This window comes from Typha angustifolia, chromosome 12 (assembly GCF_048772165.1).
Source record: "Typha angustifolia cultivar Huaian chromosome 12, ASM4877216v1, whole genome shotgun sequence".
NCBI classification, from domain to species: domain Eukaryota; kingdom Viridiplantae; phylum Streptophyta; class Magnoliopsida; order Poales; family Typhaceae; genus Typha; species Typha angustifolia.
The window spans coordinates 2,633,610-2,651,272 of NC_133250.1; the positions used below are offsets into that span (position 1 = coordinate 2,633,610).

The following is a 17,663-nucleotide window of genomic DNA, read 5'->3' on the forward strand; positions in this document are numbered from 1 at the left end:
TTAGTTTAGTTAATTTAATGTATTTAATTTATATAAATTAAATATAATTATATCATAGTTAGTAAATAATTATAATTATATCATGTTTAGCAAAATACCTGTAATATAAATTACTATTTTAATCCTAGGTAGGTAATAGTAATTATTAGGGTTACGTATGTATATTCTTACGTAATAATTTGTAGTAACTTAATTCTTATTTTCTTAATTATCATAAAGAATAATACGCAAATAATTATGTTTCAATTACACTATTAAATAATATAATGATGGTTAATAAAATAACAAAACAAATATAGAAATGAAGAGTACAGGATTACAACGAGAAATTATCTTCTAGCCGGGTTAATTTTAATTAATAGAAAGATTGACATTATTTATTATAAATAATTTCAGATTCCAACCCCCCTGTTCAAGACCCCGTTGACTTAGCTATCGAGGCTTGATCGTTGTCGTAGTAGCGTGAACGAGTGGTTGTTTGGTATTTGCAGTGGTAGTGAGTAGTCTTATCCCCTAGACGCCTTTCTCGAATTATGTTATATTATATATTATGTGCATGCATGTTTTGGCCTCCAGTATAATTATATGACTTTATCTAGAGATGATTATAGTCGAGCATATTTTTATCATGCATATAATTAGGCTGATCTCGGATATGAGTATGATTATGATAAATAGATATGATGAGAGATGATTATACTGTTGTAAGGTTATGTCCAGTTGATCTGTAGCACGGGTATACATGTAAGTAAGGTTAGCATGAGTATGCCTGTGTTGACTATATAGTTGGAGACTACATTGCATCATTTTTCTCTTGATTTCTATTCCACCTAAATTTCTATTATGCATTAACTTGTTATCGTACTGCATATATGCATATGATCTGTCATTTAGAAGTAAAGCATAAAATATGATTGATAGGATAGTTGATAGAAAGCGTGAGGATACCCGAGTGGGCGCGAGGGTTAGGGCATGCCTGGAGATGATTGATCGCTCGACATAGTCGCGATACTGTTGGCCTTACGTCTGAGGTCATTAGTCTGTGTGCGTAGTAAATATTCGGACACATGCCGTTTGCCAGGGCATATATGGCGAGTTATCTTCACGAGGTTTCTATCAACTATGTGGGTGCCCGGTCTGAATGGATGTTGATATCCTAGCGGGTGGCGGAGTATACTCTGAGTCTTCAGACATGATGTTGAGACCGGGTATCGGGTGTTGACTGTGCATAGTGGTCTAGTATGATGATGACATATAGAGTTGACATTGATGACTGAGATGTTGAGAAATGCATAGGATTTCATTATTATCTGATTACCTGATTATTGAGTGGTCAATATACATCATATATGATTGCATTTGATATCATAGCATTGTCATGGTCGGCATGCATCATGTATCATATTTCAGAGAGAGTTATGATGATCATATGACGTGGTGACCTATTTATTCATTATCGAAGATTATGTATTCTTATCAGTTATGACATGTTATCTATATTTCATTTATGTATTATTGAGGACACATTCATTTACTCATTCATGACATGATACTCTTTCTGATTCATATTATCCAGTACTTGATTTATTCTCTAGTTGGCTTCACTGATTCGAGGTAAGGTTTATTCACTGAGTCTTTAGCTCATAACTCTCTTGTTTTCTCCTTTCCAAAAACCCAAGTGAACGGGAGGAGCAAGATACTCCCTTAGAAGTCTTGCCAGTGAGTGAGGAGTAGAGTGTGGTTAGTGTTATATGCCAGATGAGTTATCTTATCTGATGTACTAGTGAACATTCTCCAAAGTGTATCTGTATCCTTGTCTTATAGTTTAGCATGTGACATTGTACTTGTGTAATTATGTATATACCACCGTTATGTATATGTAGTTGTGAAAAACTCTTGATGATGTGTTGTGGCCTGTGTGAGGCCCATGTAGGGTTATTTTTATGCTGTTGATAGTTAGACTTGAGTTATTCCTAGTTTAGATGTTGTGGATAAAATTATGATGTTGCTACAGGTTTATTTGATTGTCAGTATTCCTACGCATGTGTCATGTGGGCTCATGCCATGCACGTGTTTAGAGTTTGGGTGTTACAGATGAAAACAGATTGGATACAAATCGAATAGTGTTCAACCCACATCTGGATCCATATTTTTTATATGGATACGAATTCAGATACGGATGAGTGATGTATCAATGACAATCTTAGTGAAATCAACTGATAATTGTGTTATATATCAATTTGAAAACTTTTGTGTTCTGAATTAAATTTGTAGATTGATAGCAGTTGTTACTGTTGTAAAGCTAACTATTGATAGTAGTAGATGTTGTTATAAAGCTAACAATTGATAATAGTTACCTATAAAAACTTGAACTAAACAACTACTATCAAAACTAAACTAAACATATAAAACTAGAATGAACTTTACAAAACTAAACTGGACTTTACAATAACTGTACAAAACTAAGTTTATAACAACTAAATATATAACAATTAAACATATAATAACCTGGATTTACAGATTATCCACATTTACAATAACTAAACATACAAAACTAAATTAAACTTTACAACAACTAAATTAAACTTTATAACAACTGTACAAAGCTAAGTTTATAACAACTTGGATTTATAGATTATCCACATTTATAACTAAACATATAAAATTTGCAACCAACCAAGCTTCTAATATTATAAAAATTACACAACCTGTTATGCTAAAAGCTATTATATCTTGTACAAAGTCATTGAATTAACAAAGTTTCTAATACAACTACACCATAAGATCTAAAATATTAACACCAAGTTTTAGTACAATTACATAGTGTCTGAACTAAATAGTAACTCCAAGTTCAAATTACAAAAATAACTGAATAGTAACTCAAAGTTCAAATTATAAAATAAGTAAATAGTAACTCCAAAAAATCTAGCAGCTGAGAACCATAACAATACTAAATATAATAATATTGTATAGGACCCAATAATGACCAGCATAAAAACGAGACAAGATAAGTATAGTTCCTACTTGGTGAAACATGAGTAATTATTCAGGCACGTGCATTCTAAAATAAGCAATATTTAATAGTATCTATTAGGTGCTACGTGCAAAATTATGTATAGCTCTAGTGACTGAATTACTCCTTATTCTCATAGTTATGGATGATCCCAACTTAGTAGCTGAAGTTCCCCTTGTACCTCTCTCTCTCTCTCTCTACTCTATCTAATATTAATATTTCTAAAATTTTCAGCTACTTGCCCTTACTCTTGCCCTTGCCCTTGCCCTATTAGCTTCTTACAACTTCGCTTGTTGTGGCCTTTCCCACCATAATATCCATAACTTTTGACTGGCTTCATCACCCTGTTTGGCATCTGCTCCTTATTAACACCTCTTATCCTCTTTTTTCTTGGTCTTCCCTTAGGTCGACCTCTCTTAGGAGCATTGACAATTAAATCATCCGTGTGTCTTTTTCAATACTTTTTATCTTGCAATGCTACTATTTTTCCTGCATAAGTTAGCATATATCTTTCAACAGTGAAATAGTCATTGACATAGTCAGTCACTCTTCAATAAAAAATAGAATGACTACTGCAGCATGAATACAAGAAAACCCACATAATTATCACCTTCTACAAAAGCATGTTTGTTCATCTAATTTAATAGTGCATCTCTCATTTGCCCTTTGCACTTCTACTTTCTCATTTCCAGATCGAAAGATGCTACCAACACTTTTCAGCCTCTTTACTCACCCATTGGACATATTTAGCTAATACTAGTGTTAGTTTACCCTACCACATCTCAGAATGCCTTCTACGGTGGTCCATCGTAACTATTAGTTTTTATCTGATACTGTTTATAAGATCAATATATGGTTTCGCTCGATCCTCTAAAATAAACTTATTTGGACATTCCAAAAACCACCTCCATGTATACCCACTTTCAACATTTACTACTGCAAATGCCACTGGAAATATCATATAGTTTACATCCTATGTTGTTGCAGCTAATAAATCACTAAAACACTTTCCCTTTAAGTGGCAACCATCAAGTCTAAGATATGGCCTGCAACCTACCTTAGACCCATCTAAACATGCCTTCAAACAACAAAATGTTTGACAAATGATCCGTGTAAATTAAATTATCAACATCAAGTTTGATTATACTGTCCGATTTTCTCTCATTTAACTCTTTTTATAGTGTAGGAAAAAACTGAAATGATTTTTTTATATTTCCATATATTTTCTCTAAAACTATCTCTCTTTCCCTCCATGCTTCCAATACCCTAGCTCAACTTGATATGCATCCTTTAAACGAGCCTTGATAACTTTAGTAGAAATGTCTAACTCAACCCTTATCCAATAAATAATCTTGTTGCATATCCAACCAGTTATTTCCACAAATATTGACAGTCTCACAAGTATGCTCCCCTTTCACTGTTTTCACCTGGATTAGTGTGCCACCATGTACAGTTGAAGCATGTAATCTCTAAGAACACTTTTCTTTGGCACATTTAACAATTACCTTATGCTTCTTATTATAAAGATAGATCATTTGAAAATAGTGTTTGATTGTATAGTCTCTAAGGGCATCCCTAAACATGTAAACATTATTAAACATGCTTCCTACTGTAAGTGATAAACTCTCCACTGCTCGCTCATATGTGTGGACTTTAAATTGTTCAACATCATCCTTAGAAGATAAAATATTATCAACTTTTTTCTCATTTATAGCAGCATCTTCATCACTATCACTACTAATAGAGCATTCTGAAGCACTTGTGGGAAATACAACATCATCTCCCAAAATATCTACAATATCTATTTTTCCAACATCATCTCCTTCATCATCTAGAGATATATTTGGATTGTCTGCCACTAACTTTGAAGGTCCTTCTCCCAAGACTTTTGATGAATTTGTGTCACAGATCTCAGTACCAACTACAAACATATCAATATGATCTTCAGATAAATCAATCATTCTAAGAACATCATGATCTAAAAATACAGCATTATATGCTTCCCTTGGACCCGGTCTCTTATAACATATATGTAAGGCAACTTGCTTATCCATCTTTGTTTGATCAAAAAAATAATCCAACAGATCTATGAAATTTATGTAGTTTCACTCCACAGTGAATGTAATTTGTCTCCTATTAATAAATTTAGATTGTAAAGTACTTCGATTTGTCTTTCATTTCTTCCATCTAAAATGAAACCCACGACCAAGAATAAACAATTCTTTAATAGTGAGAGAATAATTTATTATGTTGTATTAGGACCACACACGAAATATAATTAACAAACTACTTTACTTTATAAGGACCACAAAGAAATATTTAACAGAAATAAATATTTAATTGCTCTATGGGGATCATACAAGAAATACAATTAACAAACTTCTATAGGGGGCCCACATATAAAATACAATTAACAAACTATTTTACTGTATATAGACTACAAAGATAACATAAACAAATATTTAATTACTCTATGGGGATCATACAAGAAATACAATTAATAAAAAGATCATATAAGATCAAATGCCCTACAAATTGACAACAAGAAACATGTCATCCTTAAATGTAGTATATAGGGACCATATAAGAAACATGACAGTAGGAAAAATGCTTTATAATATTATTTTTTTCCTATCTACACAGTATAAGACCAAATGCCTTACAACATTACTTTTTCCAAATCTAATGGAAGATCTAGCGAGGAAGATAATAAATCCTCTCACTACTAACCTTCACCTTTGCCAGGAGAGAGAGCGTCACCAACTTCAATAGAGAGTGGCCAACTAAATAGTCGGTAAGAAGATAGCGCAACCTACTACGACTAAGAAGAGCAGCCGGAGATCCACCATCAATAATGATCGCATTGAGGGTTTTCTAGAATCTGAGATAGATTTGAGTATTTGTTGGGTTGAGTTTGGTTCAGTTAAGTTAGGTTAGGTTAGGTTAAGTTGGGTCAGGTTAGGCTGGGCTAGGTTGTGTTGGGTTTGGGTTAAATTGTGTATATATTGGATAACTTAGACAAGAGTATTTTGGTAATCATACTAGTGTAGTTAACTTAACCATGGGATTTTGTTAAGTTAAACTAACAAAACTAACAGCAAGATATTTTCTACAAATATCAATTAAATCATAGGGCTTGATGTGTAAAACGTAGAATGTAAATGTAAATTTAGCTAAAAGGCACGATGTTATATACAAATTTCTCTAATTTCTAAATATATAAACTACCCCTATCTTTTTTTAGGAGATGAGTAAAATCTACTAAAGTTTTGTACTAATACGACTCCACAACTATAGCTCTCGTTGCTTTCACTCTCGCTCTATCTCTATCCTAACTATGTAATAGTACAAACATAACTATTGAAGGTAGTGCTTCATGTACCAACATAGCCTCATCCACTAGGTTAGCTTGCTATAGCACTACAAGAGCTGTTAATGTCTAATGCATTGTAAAGGTGATGATGACTAATACACATAGGAGATTGTTGTTTGACAATTGAAACTAAACATAAAATGTGCTTACACATATGTTACATATCGCCTTCTTCGATGCTTCACCACTATTGCTACTCTATGTCACTAATTTTTCGTTACTAGTTAGAGGACATCTGAGGTTTTCAGATCAAGAAGATTGGAAAAGATCTAAGATAGAGGGGAGTTCTCTCAAGAAGAAGAAGAAGAAGAAGAAGAAGAAGAATGGTTTCGATGGAGGGGGTGTGTTAGGTCAAGGTGTACTATAGCTATTTACTTAGACAATGTGGCTAAAAGAGACTCCTAGTATTAAGTTTAGTAGGTATGAGCAATTTGCATGAAAAAACCCTTTAGTTATGGTATTAAAGTTTTGAGCTCTTCAATTTTTAAATTATATTTTTGAACATCTTTTACTCATTTAGCCCTACAAAGTAAAAAAGAAAAAAAACTACCGTGTCCTAAAATTATATGCAAAAACTATACAAACAGTATACTTTCTATTTTGCTAAGAAATGATCAACCAACTCTTATAAAGTGAGTAAGTAACTCCCCTATGACAAGGAGATTGTATGATATATTTCAACTTCAAATAATTATTTTAGAAAAAAATTATTTGATGGTTTACGCTTGGCTCAACGCCTAGGCTCGATTCGGTGATGGCTTGATAGTACAATGGCTTGGATGAATAGCTCAGCAGCACGACGGTTTAAAGCAATATCTTAGTGACATTTATTTCAGAACAATAGCTCAGCCACACACACAACTTAAATTTAGACTAAGAAGATTAATATGTTGGTTAGATCTTAGATAGACATAAGTGCATCTATATTTAGAGAGAGTTGGCCCTTACTTAACTCATATTTAACCTTCAGACTTTTGAATGATAAAAAAAGCTCGCTAAGTTATGCATCTAAATGTAGTAAAAAATGATATGTATTATTTATTATACATAAAAGAGTATGCAAAATTTACATATTTATTTTGTGCTAAGATATGAATCTAAATATATGCTTTAATGAGGTTAAATAAGTAAAAAAAGCTTAAATTTATGATTCAAAAATTAAATAGTCCAGAATTGCTAATACCATATCCAGTAGGTAGGCTAGAAACGGTAAATAATATTTGGGGGGGGGGGAGGCTCGTTACGCTCGGCCAATAACAGTAGTGTTGCTAACTGGGTCCCATCAGCCACAGCATTGGATTGGTCGGTGCACGTTGTCGTGACACGAAATAATTCAGAAGCTCAGTCAGCAGTAATCGCTGTCCCTCCACGTCGGACTCACGTGATTCCGAATCATTTCCCGTTGTCGTCTAATTCCCCAAATCCAACCTTAATGAGAAGGTTTTTTTCTTTAAAAAGAAAAAAAGAGCTCCAAAGCTACGAAGACATCAGATGGGGACCCACTTGGTGTTACGGAAGCGAATCTCCACCGTCTGATCGCAATGGGACGTGGATAAAGCCGAAGCTGGCCCCCTCCAAGGTTTTACTGTATCCACGTGCCATTGGTCTTGCTGCTCTGCTTGCTGTGCGGTGAAAGTACCGGAACAGTGGATTGTTCTTCGGGTAGAGAGAGATATGCATATGACCCCCCCCCCCTTTATCTTTAAGTAAATTTGCGCATAGACACCTGAAATCTTCACTATTTGAAAAACCTCGCTCTATCTTTTCCATTTGATAGTCTTACGTTAGCTTAAAGCGAAGGAATATTTTAATGCTAAGTTTGAAGAGCGAATCCTATTTTCTTGTGTTATAGGGTGTTACGTGCAAATTACACTGTGCTGTTCGGCCATCCGCGCCACGCGGCTCTGCTACACCTGTGGGCCCCATCCGAGCTGTCACGACGGCAGAGTGAGGTCACGGCCACGTGGGATGTCTCGTTCAGCTGACTGGATAAGCCCTCCCCGGGGACCGCGCATGTGGCCTTTCGAGGTCCGCCCACGGTACACAACTCACGGTCCAGCTAATGGGAGTCCGCCACGTGGAGGGGGGCTGCCACGGGAGTCAAAAAGGGTGGCTAAAGTAGGCCGAGGAAAAGAGTGACGGTAGTGCCGACTTTTGGACCGCCATAATTTTTTCCGTTTATTTTACGGAACTTGTGATATCCTCACCCCCCCCCCCCTGCTGCTTTGTGCTTTTACGTACGAATATTAAAGCAGATACTCCACTGCCACATGATTTATTTATTTATTTATTTATTGTACTATACTTCTTTTGGAATACATTAATATCTCATAGGGATGAGATTAAACATCAAAGGTTTTAGTTATATATATATATATATATATATATATATATTAAACCTTAAGAAAGTCCCATAATATTATGTATAATATGTGTATTACATTTTATAAGAAGAGTTTGTCCATTATCCCTTTGTGCAAATATTATCAGAATTTTTTATATTATTATTAACCCTATAGCATATATGTATTTATCGACTACTGTATTTTATTTTTTATTCTTAAACAATATAATGAGATAAATTTAATATAACAACTACTAATAGAATAAAGAATATTTTATTAATTTTAAAAATAAAAGCCTAAAATACCTAAACCAGGATATGATCCGAGTCTGATCGGGTCACCCTGTGAGAGAGATTGAGTCGTTAAGTTGAACCTATTTGTCATACTATTAGTTGTTTATTTTTAATGAACTTCTAGCATCGAGTTTGGGTGGTTAAATGCTTGGCCAATGGCCAACAACGTTCGGATGGTAAAATATAAGAGCAGCCTTTATTGAGGTTCACAACAGTGCTCAAAATGCCCTTACCTAATAATAATATTTGTCCAGTTGTATTCAAATGCCGTCCGGTGGCATTCGAACTTTTGCTCGACACTGAGGTTATATTATGTTAGTATTAATTTGAACGATTTTGAATTTCTAGCTAGCCTCTAAATGTATGAAAGGCAATCATTTTGGGATTAGTGAAAATTATTATTATATTTCTACCTTCTTTCTCTAGCCTTCTTCTTTACCCCTTGATCTCCTTTCCACTTGTTTCTTCAATTTAAGGCCAACACTAATCCCTTTCTCCTCGACTGACGTTCCTCCTAATCTAATAGGCCAACTATCTTTTCCCAACCCCCTCAAATCGTAGATGCCAGCTAGCTCCTTCCTCCTCATCCATCAAACTCCCTTTAGGACCCAACCACCTACTCTCTCATTTTTTTCTCTAAGTATCGAATCTACTCCACACTATTGTCATCTCTATTAATCTTTTCACTTTTATCTTCTAGATCTCATCATCTTTACTGCTTCGATCACCTAGTCATTCACCTTAACTTGATACGCAACAATTGTTATCAGAGTTTAAGTACTCTTTAGGCCAATTTCACAGCCCTTATGCTAGTCCACAACAAACCACATGTTGGTAATATTGTCTATCAAAAGAGCAACAATATTATAGCGTATGTAAGTGAGATAGGTTTAACTTACACAAAAGTATTATGTTCATTATGCTTATATAACCAATAAGTCATCTATATAGTATTAAATAAAAAATATGAAATATTTTCGAAGTAATAAAAATAAAATGATCATAGTAAAAATATAAAATACCGATAAAAGTAGTGTGCTTATAATAATAAAAGCCTTTGTTTACAAAGTAGGTGCAAATAGTCTTGAGCTTTCTATCACGCACTGATTGGTATATCTTAATCTAGATAAACCACTTACTTTTTGTTGTTTATAAACCAATTTAATCATACAAACTGAATTAAAATGCTTAATTAGCTAATGGACAAAATCTCTATTTAGGTAGATATACTAGCTTAGCCAGTATATAATTTCGAGGTAAAATTTGAATCATGCTTAGGTATAGGGAATCAATATCAAAAGGTGGAGTGTAGTTATCAATCCATTTGATCTGTAAAAAAATGTGGTAAAATAATTCATATAATAAACAATGGCAAAGTGCATCGATCCAAGATACTACAAGTTGAGAACAAAATAATTCATCGTTGTTCTCCTTTTTATGCAAGATGATCTGAGGATGCAACAGACCACCTGTAACTTTGATATTATAAATACCCAAACACCCACCACTGCCTTTGCCACTCTCTCACTCTCGCTCTCACTCTCGCTCTATAGCTTAGCTTGTGGTCTCCATTAACTCTCCTTTTAGTCTCTCTCTTGATCTCCATGGCTTCTATAGAGGTGAGCCAAGCATGCATGCAATTATTTGAATCAATATATATATATAGATCCTAGGAGGAAGCTTTATAGGAGCTCTGGTAAAGGGTGTTCATTAATTGTTGTGATGGTTGTGGCTTAATAAGCTATGAAATTAACCAAATTTTGCTAACTAAGTTAGATCTGCTACCTTGTTGTCTACTTCCAAGACTAAAGTTTTAGCCAGCATAGACCCCAGTGATGATGCTCACTGTATGCATCTTTGATCAGGATGTGCCATGAATATTAGTACATCAATCGCCTAACATCCAGTAGTACTGTATTCAGTTTTGACATGATCACCTAAGTAGACTTTGAGTGATCGAGTCTTGATCGATAACATAATCTCTGTTCGAACTCAAAGCTAAGTACCAGCATGCATGCATGCAATCTAATCAAACGTGGATCACTTCTTCTTCTTCTTCTTCTTCTTCTTCTTCTTCTTCTTCTTCTTCTTCTTCTTCTTCTTCTTCTTCTTCTTCTCAGTGGGACTAGCTAGCTCCAGTATTTAGTTCTTGTCATAATTAATAAGTCTTGGTGGGTTTACGGAGCAAGCTAGCTAAATGTGTAAATCTGGATGTAGTAAAGACTTGGATCGATTACTTCTTAAAAGCTTAACAATGGTTTTACCTCCTCCATATTCTAACACTCTCTCTTAATTATCTCTGAATTTTTATCTGCGAATTAGTCTAGTGGCCATTCAAAACCTTCTATACTCAGTAAGGGTAATTTTGATATATACTCTTTTTTATAGGTGGAATCAGCTCCCGTCGTCCAGGTGCCAGCCGAGTCCCCGGCGACTCCTGTAGCAGCCGAAGACGCACCGGAAGAAGCCGTCAAGGCTGAGGAGCCGAAAGAAGAAGCCTTAGTAGAAGCAGAGGCCGAACAAGAAACAGTAGAGGAGGAGAAGCCCACAGAAGAAGCCGAGCCCGCGTCCACACCAGCGGAGCCGGAGCCGGAGCCGGAGCCGGAGACAGAGCCGGCCCCAACGGAGCTTACAGAAGAAGCCAAGCCCGAGGAGACGGTGGAGCCAACCCCCGTCGAAGAGCCGGCGGCTGAAGAAGAGGCCAAGGTCGAAGAAGAGGCGCCTACGGAGGCAGCTACTGTCGAAGAGGCCAAGGTCGAGGAGGTGACGGCGGCGGCGGCCGCGGAAGAGACGGCTGCTGGCTCAGAGTAGAAAGTGGTAGTGGCCTAGAGTGTCATTTTGGGGTGGTTGCATGCATGGAAGAGTTTTAGAGTAAGTATGGTGTTAATTATGATGTTATGGCAAAGTAATAAGTATTTTAAATTTTACAACTAGTAGTAATTATATATATATATATATATATATATATATATATATATTGATGAGAGTAAGGAGTAATAAGAGTTTGTGGGGGGTTTTGTGAGGGTTTTCTTGTAATCTTCTAAGAGATATCCTTGATGGTGAATGTGATGATCATGATGATGATGATTAGTAATTTGTGGGTCCATTGTCCGTATTTACATTATGATTCGCTATTCTTCTCTTTAATTCGCATGCTTAATGAGTACCATCTGAAGTGTTAATTACAAATTAATTAAGAATTACTCTGTGCAGGAATGAGTAAGTGGAGAGAGTAATTTCTTGCCCCCAAAAAGATTATCATATCATTTCTGAAATATAACCCAGTATTGGTTGGATCTAATTAACACCATTTATTATTTACTACTAAAAGAATAAGAATGGCATCTCAAAATTAATCTTTGGAATGTTGTAAGTCCTTTGTGAAGCTATTCTCTATTTGATCTATAAAAATTACTAGAAGATGAACAATTAATAATAGGTTTAAAATGAAGTCCATAAAAGAACATTAAAGTCTTTAAGAATATGGTCAGATGATGTTATCTACACCTAATAGTATAAAATGAGAAAACTAATTCAGATATTTAGAAGGTGGGGGAGTTATAAATCTTTACTAATAACTAAACATAGTAGCCACGAGTTCATGGATTGCTATAGAAGGACAAATATATAGAAAAAATTATAACAAAATGTATATTATATTTTGTTTCGTTTTTTCAATCATTCACATCCTATATATTCTTTATTTCTTTTATCATTTGATTAATTTAACAACTTATATAAAATTGTTAAGTTCTCTAAAAAAATTAAGAAGTTTTTTTTTAATTTTTTTATATAAATCACTTTCTAATTCGACAATTTTCAAATATAAATTGTATATTAGTAATAATAAATTTTAAAAAGATGAGCGCTCGTGAAGGGGTCGGGTTACAGCCTCCTTCCCCAGCTGGGGGAGAGGACGTTCTACTGCGAAGAGCCACGGCGTCGAAACCAGCAAAAAATCGAGGGGAGCCTCAAACGCGATCCTGGGCATTGGTAGCTGCTGGACCAGGCAGCTCTCGGGACGGCAAAGGGCGAATACCTGAGGAGGTGTTGGCCAGGCTCAAAAGGCAGGCCAACGACTGTGTCATCATCGACCCGGAGGTGTTAGAGCGGTGCCAGGGAAAGTGGCGGAGGACCTTATTCGGGAGGTTCTTAGGCAGAGGCATATCTCTGGATAGGCTTAAAGGAACCCTTGCCATGCTATGGAGGGGGATTGAGGGATTCTCTGTTTCAGACATGGAAGAGGGTTACTACATCTTCAGGTTTGACAATGAGGAGGACATAATGTATGCTCTGAGCAATGGGCCTTGGACGATCATGGGAAGGGTGCTCAACTTAATCCCGTGGCGAAACAACTTCCGGCCGACCGCCGAGGCATTTATGACTGCGCCAATCTGGCTCCAACTGCCCAATCTCCCAAAGGAATACTAGGAGCTGGAAGTCCTCATCCCGGTGGCCGCATATTTCGGAAAGCCGTTAAGGGTCGATGAAACCACCTTAGACCACACCCGTAGTCGCTTTGCACGTGTCTGCGTCGAGATAGATCTGGCCAAACCGCTCAAAACGGTGGTATGGCTTGGCCCGAAGGAGGATGAACTGGAGCAAGTAGCGATATATGAGGGTATCCCGGCATTATGCTACCGGTGCGGTAGGATTGGGCACATGGTGGAAGAATGTCCTAACCCTAGACAAGAGGGAACGAGATGTCCCAAAAGCCCAGAAGAAGTAGATAAGCAGGAGAAGGCAGCCGATGAGGCTCGGGTTATGGAAGAAGACCCCGAGGAAGGGCCCATCTATGGGCCGTGGGTCAAGGTCCAACGTAAACCAAGGAGGAAGGGACACCCCACTCCGACGACACCAAACAGTGCTATGGGGCAGGCCAAAGCTCCGGACTGGAAAGCTCAGAGGCCGCTCCGGCAAGGCGGCGGATCTAAGCTGACGCCCGGAGTGCGCGGAGCAGACGGTGGCCAACGGCATAACCACCACCTGAAGGAAGCGAAGTTCACCACCACCAACGTAGGCAAAACCCATGCAGGGGCTGGAGGGAAGGAGACTCAACGACGTACCCCGACGGAACTGTGGGACCCACAGCAACAGTGTGCTAGGCTACCTATCAATAATAAGGGAAAACCAAAGCAGTGGGTACGGAAGACATGAGGGAACAAGTCGCGGTGATTGGAAGTGGGCCGGCCCAACCCCAGGTGGACACGCCAGCAGCTGACAAGACAAGCGGCCATGCAAACGTCGTAACAAGGGGAGCGGCGAGCTAACCACAACCCAACACGCCAGTGGAGGTTTTAATGCATCTAGGGGAAGAGACACAGGGCGCAGCAAGCTTCCGCTCTGGGGAAGGACCCTCGGCCTCGACCGGCACGGCAAACATCAACGGGCTCGCCATCAAACTCGGGTCCGGAAGTGATGGTTCACCCCGCTCGGCTTATGTGAGAACGCTAAAGAAAAATGGCGTAAAGGGCAAGTCCAGCAACCTGTACCCAGCTGAAGTCTTACAGGGAGGGCTAGCAGCAACGGGTACCAGGCTAGCTAGCGCTTGTGACACTCAACAGGCGGAGAGCCATGCAGGTGTAGTCCGGGCTATCAGGCGAGCTTTAATGGCAGCCCAGGGAGGAGAACTGATTCAACACATAGAGACAGACGAGACCAACTTACAGATGGTTGCCGTCTACCCACGCAATTCTCAGCGTTTGGGCACCAAGGACATGGAGGTGGAAGGAACCAGTGAAGCTAACGCGGAAGGCGTCGACCAGCTACCCTCCTCCAAAAGGGGGAGGGCGAACTGAGCACGTACCGATCCCAACCCACAAGGTTATCCAATGAACAAGGCCCTAATCTGGAATTGTAGAGGAGCAATGAGGAAGGAAGTCCTTGACAGATGCAAAGATCTGAACAGAGAGCACCAACCAGAGGTTATGGTGCTGCTCGAGTCTCATGTGGATTGGGATAAGGCGGCCATAGTAGCAAAAGCTCTAGGACGATGCTTGTCCTGGTTTGCAGTTCCGGCGGTAGGAGTATCTGGAGGACTTATTCTCCTTTGGAAGGCCAAACTTGGTCGAGTGGATGTAGTGGCACTGTCTCGCTACGCAGCACACTTCATCATCACCCCGGCGACCGGAGTAACTTGGAGGCTGACGGCGGTCTATGCCAGCAATCACCTAGCGGAACAGCTGAGCCTGTGGGAGGAGCTAATGCAACTCTCTGGCATCGACAGCCCGTGGGTGGTGGCTGGCGATTTCAATGCCTACCTCCATGCGGACGAGAAAAAGAGTTTCGGAACGGTGGAGCTAGATCCTAAGACGAAAGCTTTCGCGACCTTCATCGACTCGGCAAGCCTATGTGATCTTGGGTTCTCAGGACTACCATACACCTGGTGCAATAACCAAGTAGGCAGCCGACGTATATGGGTCAGGTTGGACCGGGTGCTGGCAAACTCTAGGTGGATCAGACTGCACCCTTCAAGCCAGGTCAAGCACCTTGATCGCTCTGCCTCGGACCACACGCCTCTCTTACTAACCCTCCCCTCTAAGCGAACTCAATAGGCTCGGCCCTTCCGATACGAGCTCTACTGGCTTTATTACGAAGCCAGTGTGACCATCGCCGCGGAGGTCTAGAGGAACCAGAGGAGAGGTGACCCCATGCAGCTCTTCTCCCATAATTTGGAGTTGCTGCGGAAAGCCATGAGGAGGTGGAACAAGGAAAAGGTGGGAGATATCGAAGCCAGCCTAAGGGAAGCTAAACAAGAGCTGGAAGATCTTGAGAAGATTGATTCGGAGGCGGGACTGGACGGGCCCGGGCTGTGCCGCCTACGATGCCTCTATAACCTCAAGTCAGCTCTTAGCAGGCAAATTAACATCAAATGGCTGCAAAGAGCGCGACTTAAGTGGGTACAAAACGGAGACAGGAACACTAAATTTTTCCACCTCACAACTACCATCCGCCAGCATCGCAATCGTATCACCGGCATCTTCAGTGAGGACGGGAGGTGGGTCAGTAGCGAGGCGGAGGTGGCAGAAGCATTCAGAACCACATATAACCAGTTATGGGGAGGAAACACCAAGCAGACGGACACCAGCTGGTCTTGGCCACAGGTCGAGAGGATCTCGGAAGAGGAGGCAAAACATCTGGTCAGGCCCATCTCTAGGGAGGAAATCAAAGGTGCTCTATGGAGTCTGCCTAGGGGAAAGGCGTCGGGACCCGATGGTATTCCAGCAGAAGTGTCTGTCAAGCTGTGGGAGGAGATCGGGGAAGGCCTTTGCGACGCCGTTAATCATTTCTTCTCCCAAGCCAACATGCCGCCGCAATGGGGCAGGACCTACATCACGCTCGTTTCGAAGACTGCAAACCCTACCAGAGTGAAGGATTTTCAGCCAATATCGTTGTGTAACGTCAGCTACAAGATCATCGCGAAGCTACTGGTTGACCGGATGAAGAGCCTCCTCCCCAAGCTGGTGGGGCCGGAGCAGGCGGCTTTCGTGGCGGGAAGGAATATAGCCGACAACACCCTGGCAGCGCAAGAAGTGGTGCATTCGATGACCACCAACAGGACCTCGACGCCGATCATGATGCTCAAGCTAGATATGGAGAAGGCGTGCGACAGGGTTAACCGGGAGGCGGTCATGGAGATGCTCCAGAGAATGGGTTTTCCGTCTCGGTGGTGCGCGTGGATAGAGGCCTGTATCTCCTCCCCGGCCTTTGCCTTCCTTATCAACGGAACCCCGACACAGTGGCTTCAACCTTTTAACGGGCTCTGACAAGGAGACCCCCTCTCCCCGTACCTGTTCATCTTGGTATCTCAGAACCTTTCCAGCCTGATTAACGAGAGAGTGGATCACGGCCAACTGACGGGCTACCGGGAAGGGGAAGCCCAACTCACGCACGTGCTGTATGCTGATGACCTCCTCATCACGGTACAAGCGACTAAGTCGAACGTGCTAAGTATCCAAGAGTGCCTCGCAGACTACACCAAGCTAACCAACCAAAAGGTTAACCTAGAGAAGTCCCAGCTCCTCCTCCCCCGGTGGATTGATAAGGAGAGGGAGACGTTGCTCGGCAACTGCCTGGGAATCCAACCGGCGACCATGCCGTTTACCTACCTGGGTGTGCTCATCTCGGACCGCCGGGTAAGAGTCCGGGAACATCAGGCGCTGGTGGACCGCGTGGGCAGGAAACTTGCCGGGTGGAAACGTGGGGTTCTCTCCACTGCAGGAAAACTCACCCTGATAAACGCCACGATCATGGCTATCCCGACGTACTGGTTGGGATGCACGTGGCTGCCGGATACTATCCTACAAGCGATAGAAAAGAAAGCCCGGTCCTTCCTATGGGAGAGTGGGGCAGGCCGAGGTCTCCACCTCCAGAACTGGAACACCGTGACGAGCTCGAAGGCAGAAGGGGGCTTGGCGATAAGAAAGTTGAAGGAGGCAAGGGTGGCGCTCCTCGGGAAACTAGTATTCAAAGTCTTAAATCGGCAGGAAAGCCCGTGGGTGAAGCTACTGAGAGCCAAGTACGGTGAACTTAACCCCTGGAGCCCTAGCGTTCTAGCTAGGGCTTCATGGGTGTGGCGAGCGTTGGTTAACACAGCGGTCACAATTCGCGGCGGGTGTCGCAAACTGATAGGCAACGGA

At 40.3% G+C, this 17,663-nt stretch overlaps 2 protein-coding genes across 2 annotated transcripts; both read left to right on the top strand.

Moving 5' to 3' along the window:
• The first annotated feature begins 10,485 nt into the window (after positions 1 to 10,485).
• LOC140772020 (uncharacterized) lies at positions 10,486 to 12,118 on the top strand. The gene is made up of 2 exons (XM_073113897.1): positions 10,486 to 10,643; positions 11,413 to 12,118. Exons 1-2 carry the CDS (start codon positions 10,629 to 10,631, stop codon positions 11,833 to 11,835), a joined length of 438 nt encoding a protein of 145 aa, XP_072969998.1. The 5' UTR covers positions 10,486 to 10,628; the 3' UTR covers positions 11,836 to 12,118.
• Positions 12,119 to 14,891: 2,773 nt separating this feature from the next.
• Positions 14,892 to 15,578, top strand: LOC140771993 (uncharacterized). Its single transcript, XM_073113855.1, has one exon. The coding sequence runs from the start codon at positions 14,892 to 14,894 to the stop codon at positions 15,576 to 15,578; it is 687 nt and encodes a 228-aa protein (XP_072969956.1).
• The last annotated feature ends 2,085 nt before the right edge of the window (positions 15,579 to 17,663 follow it).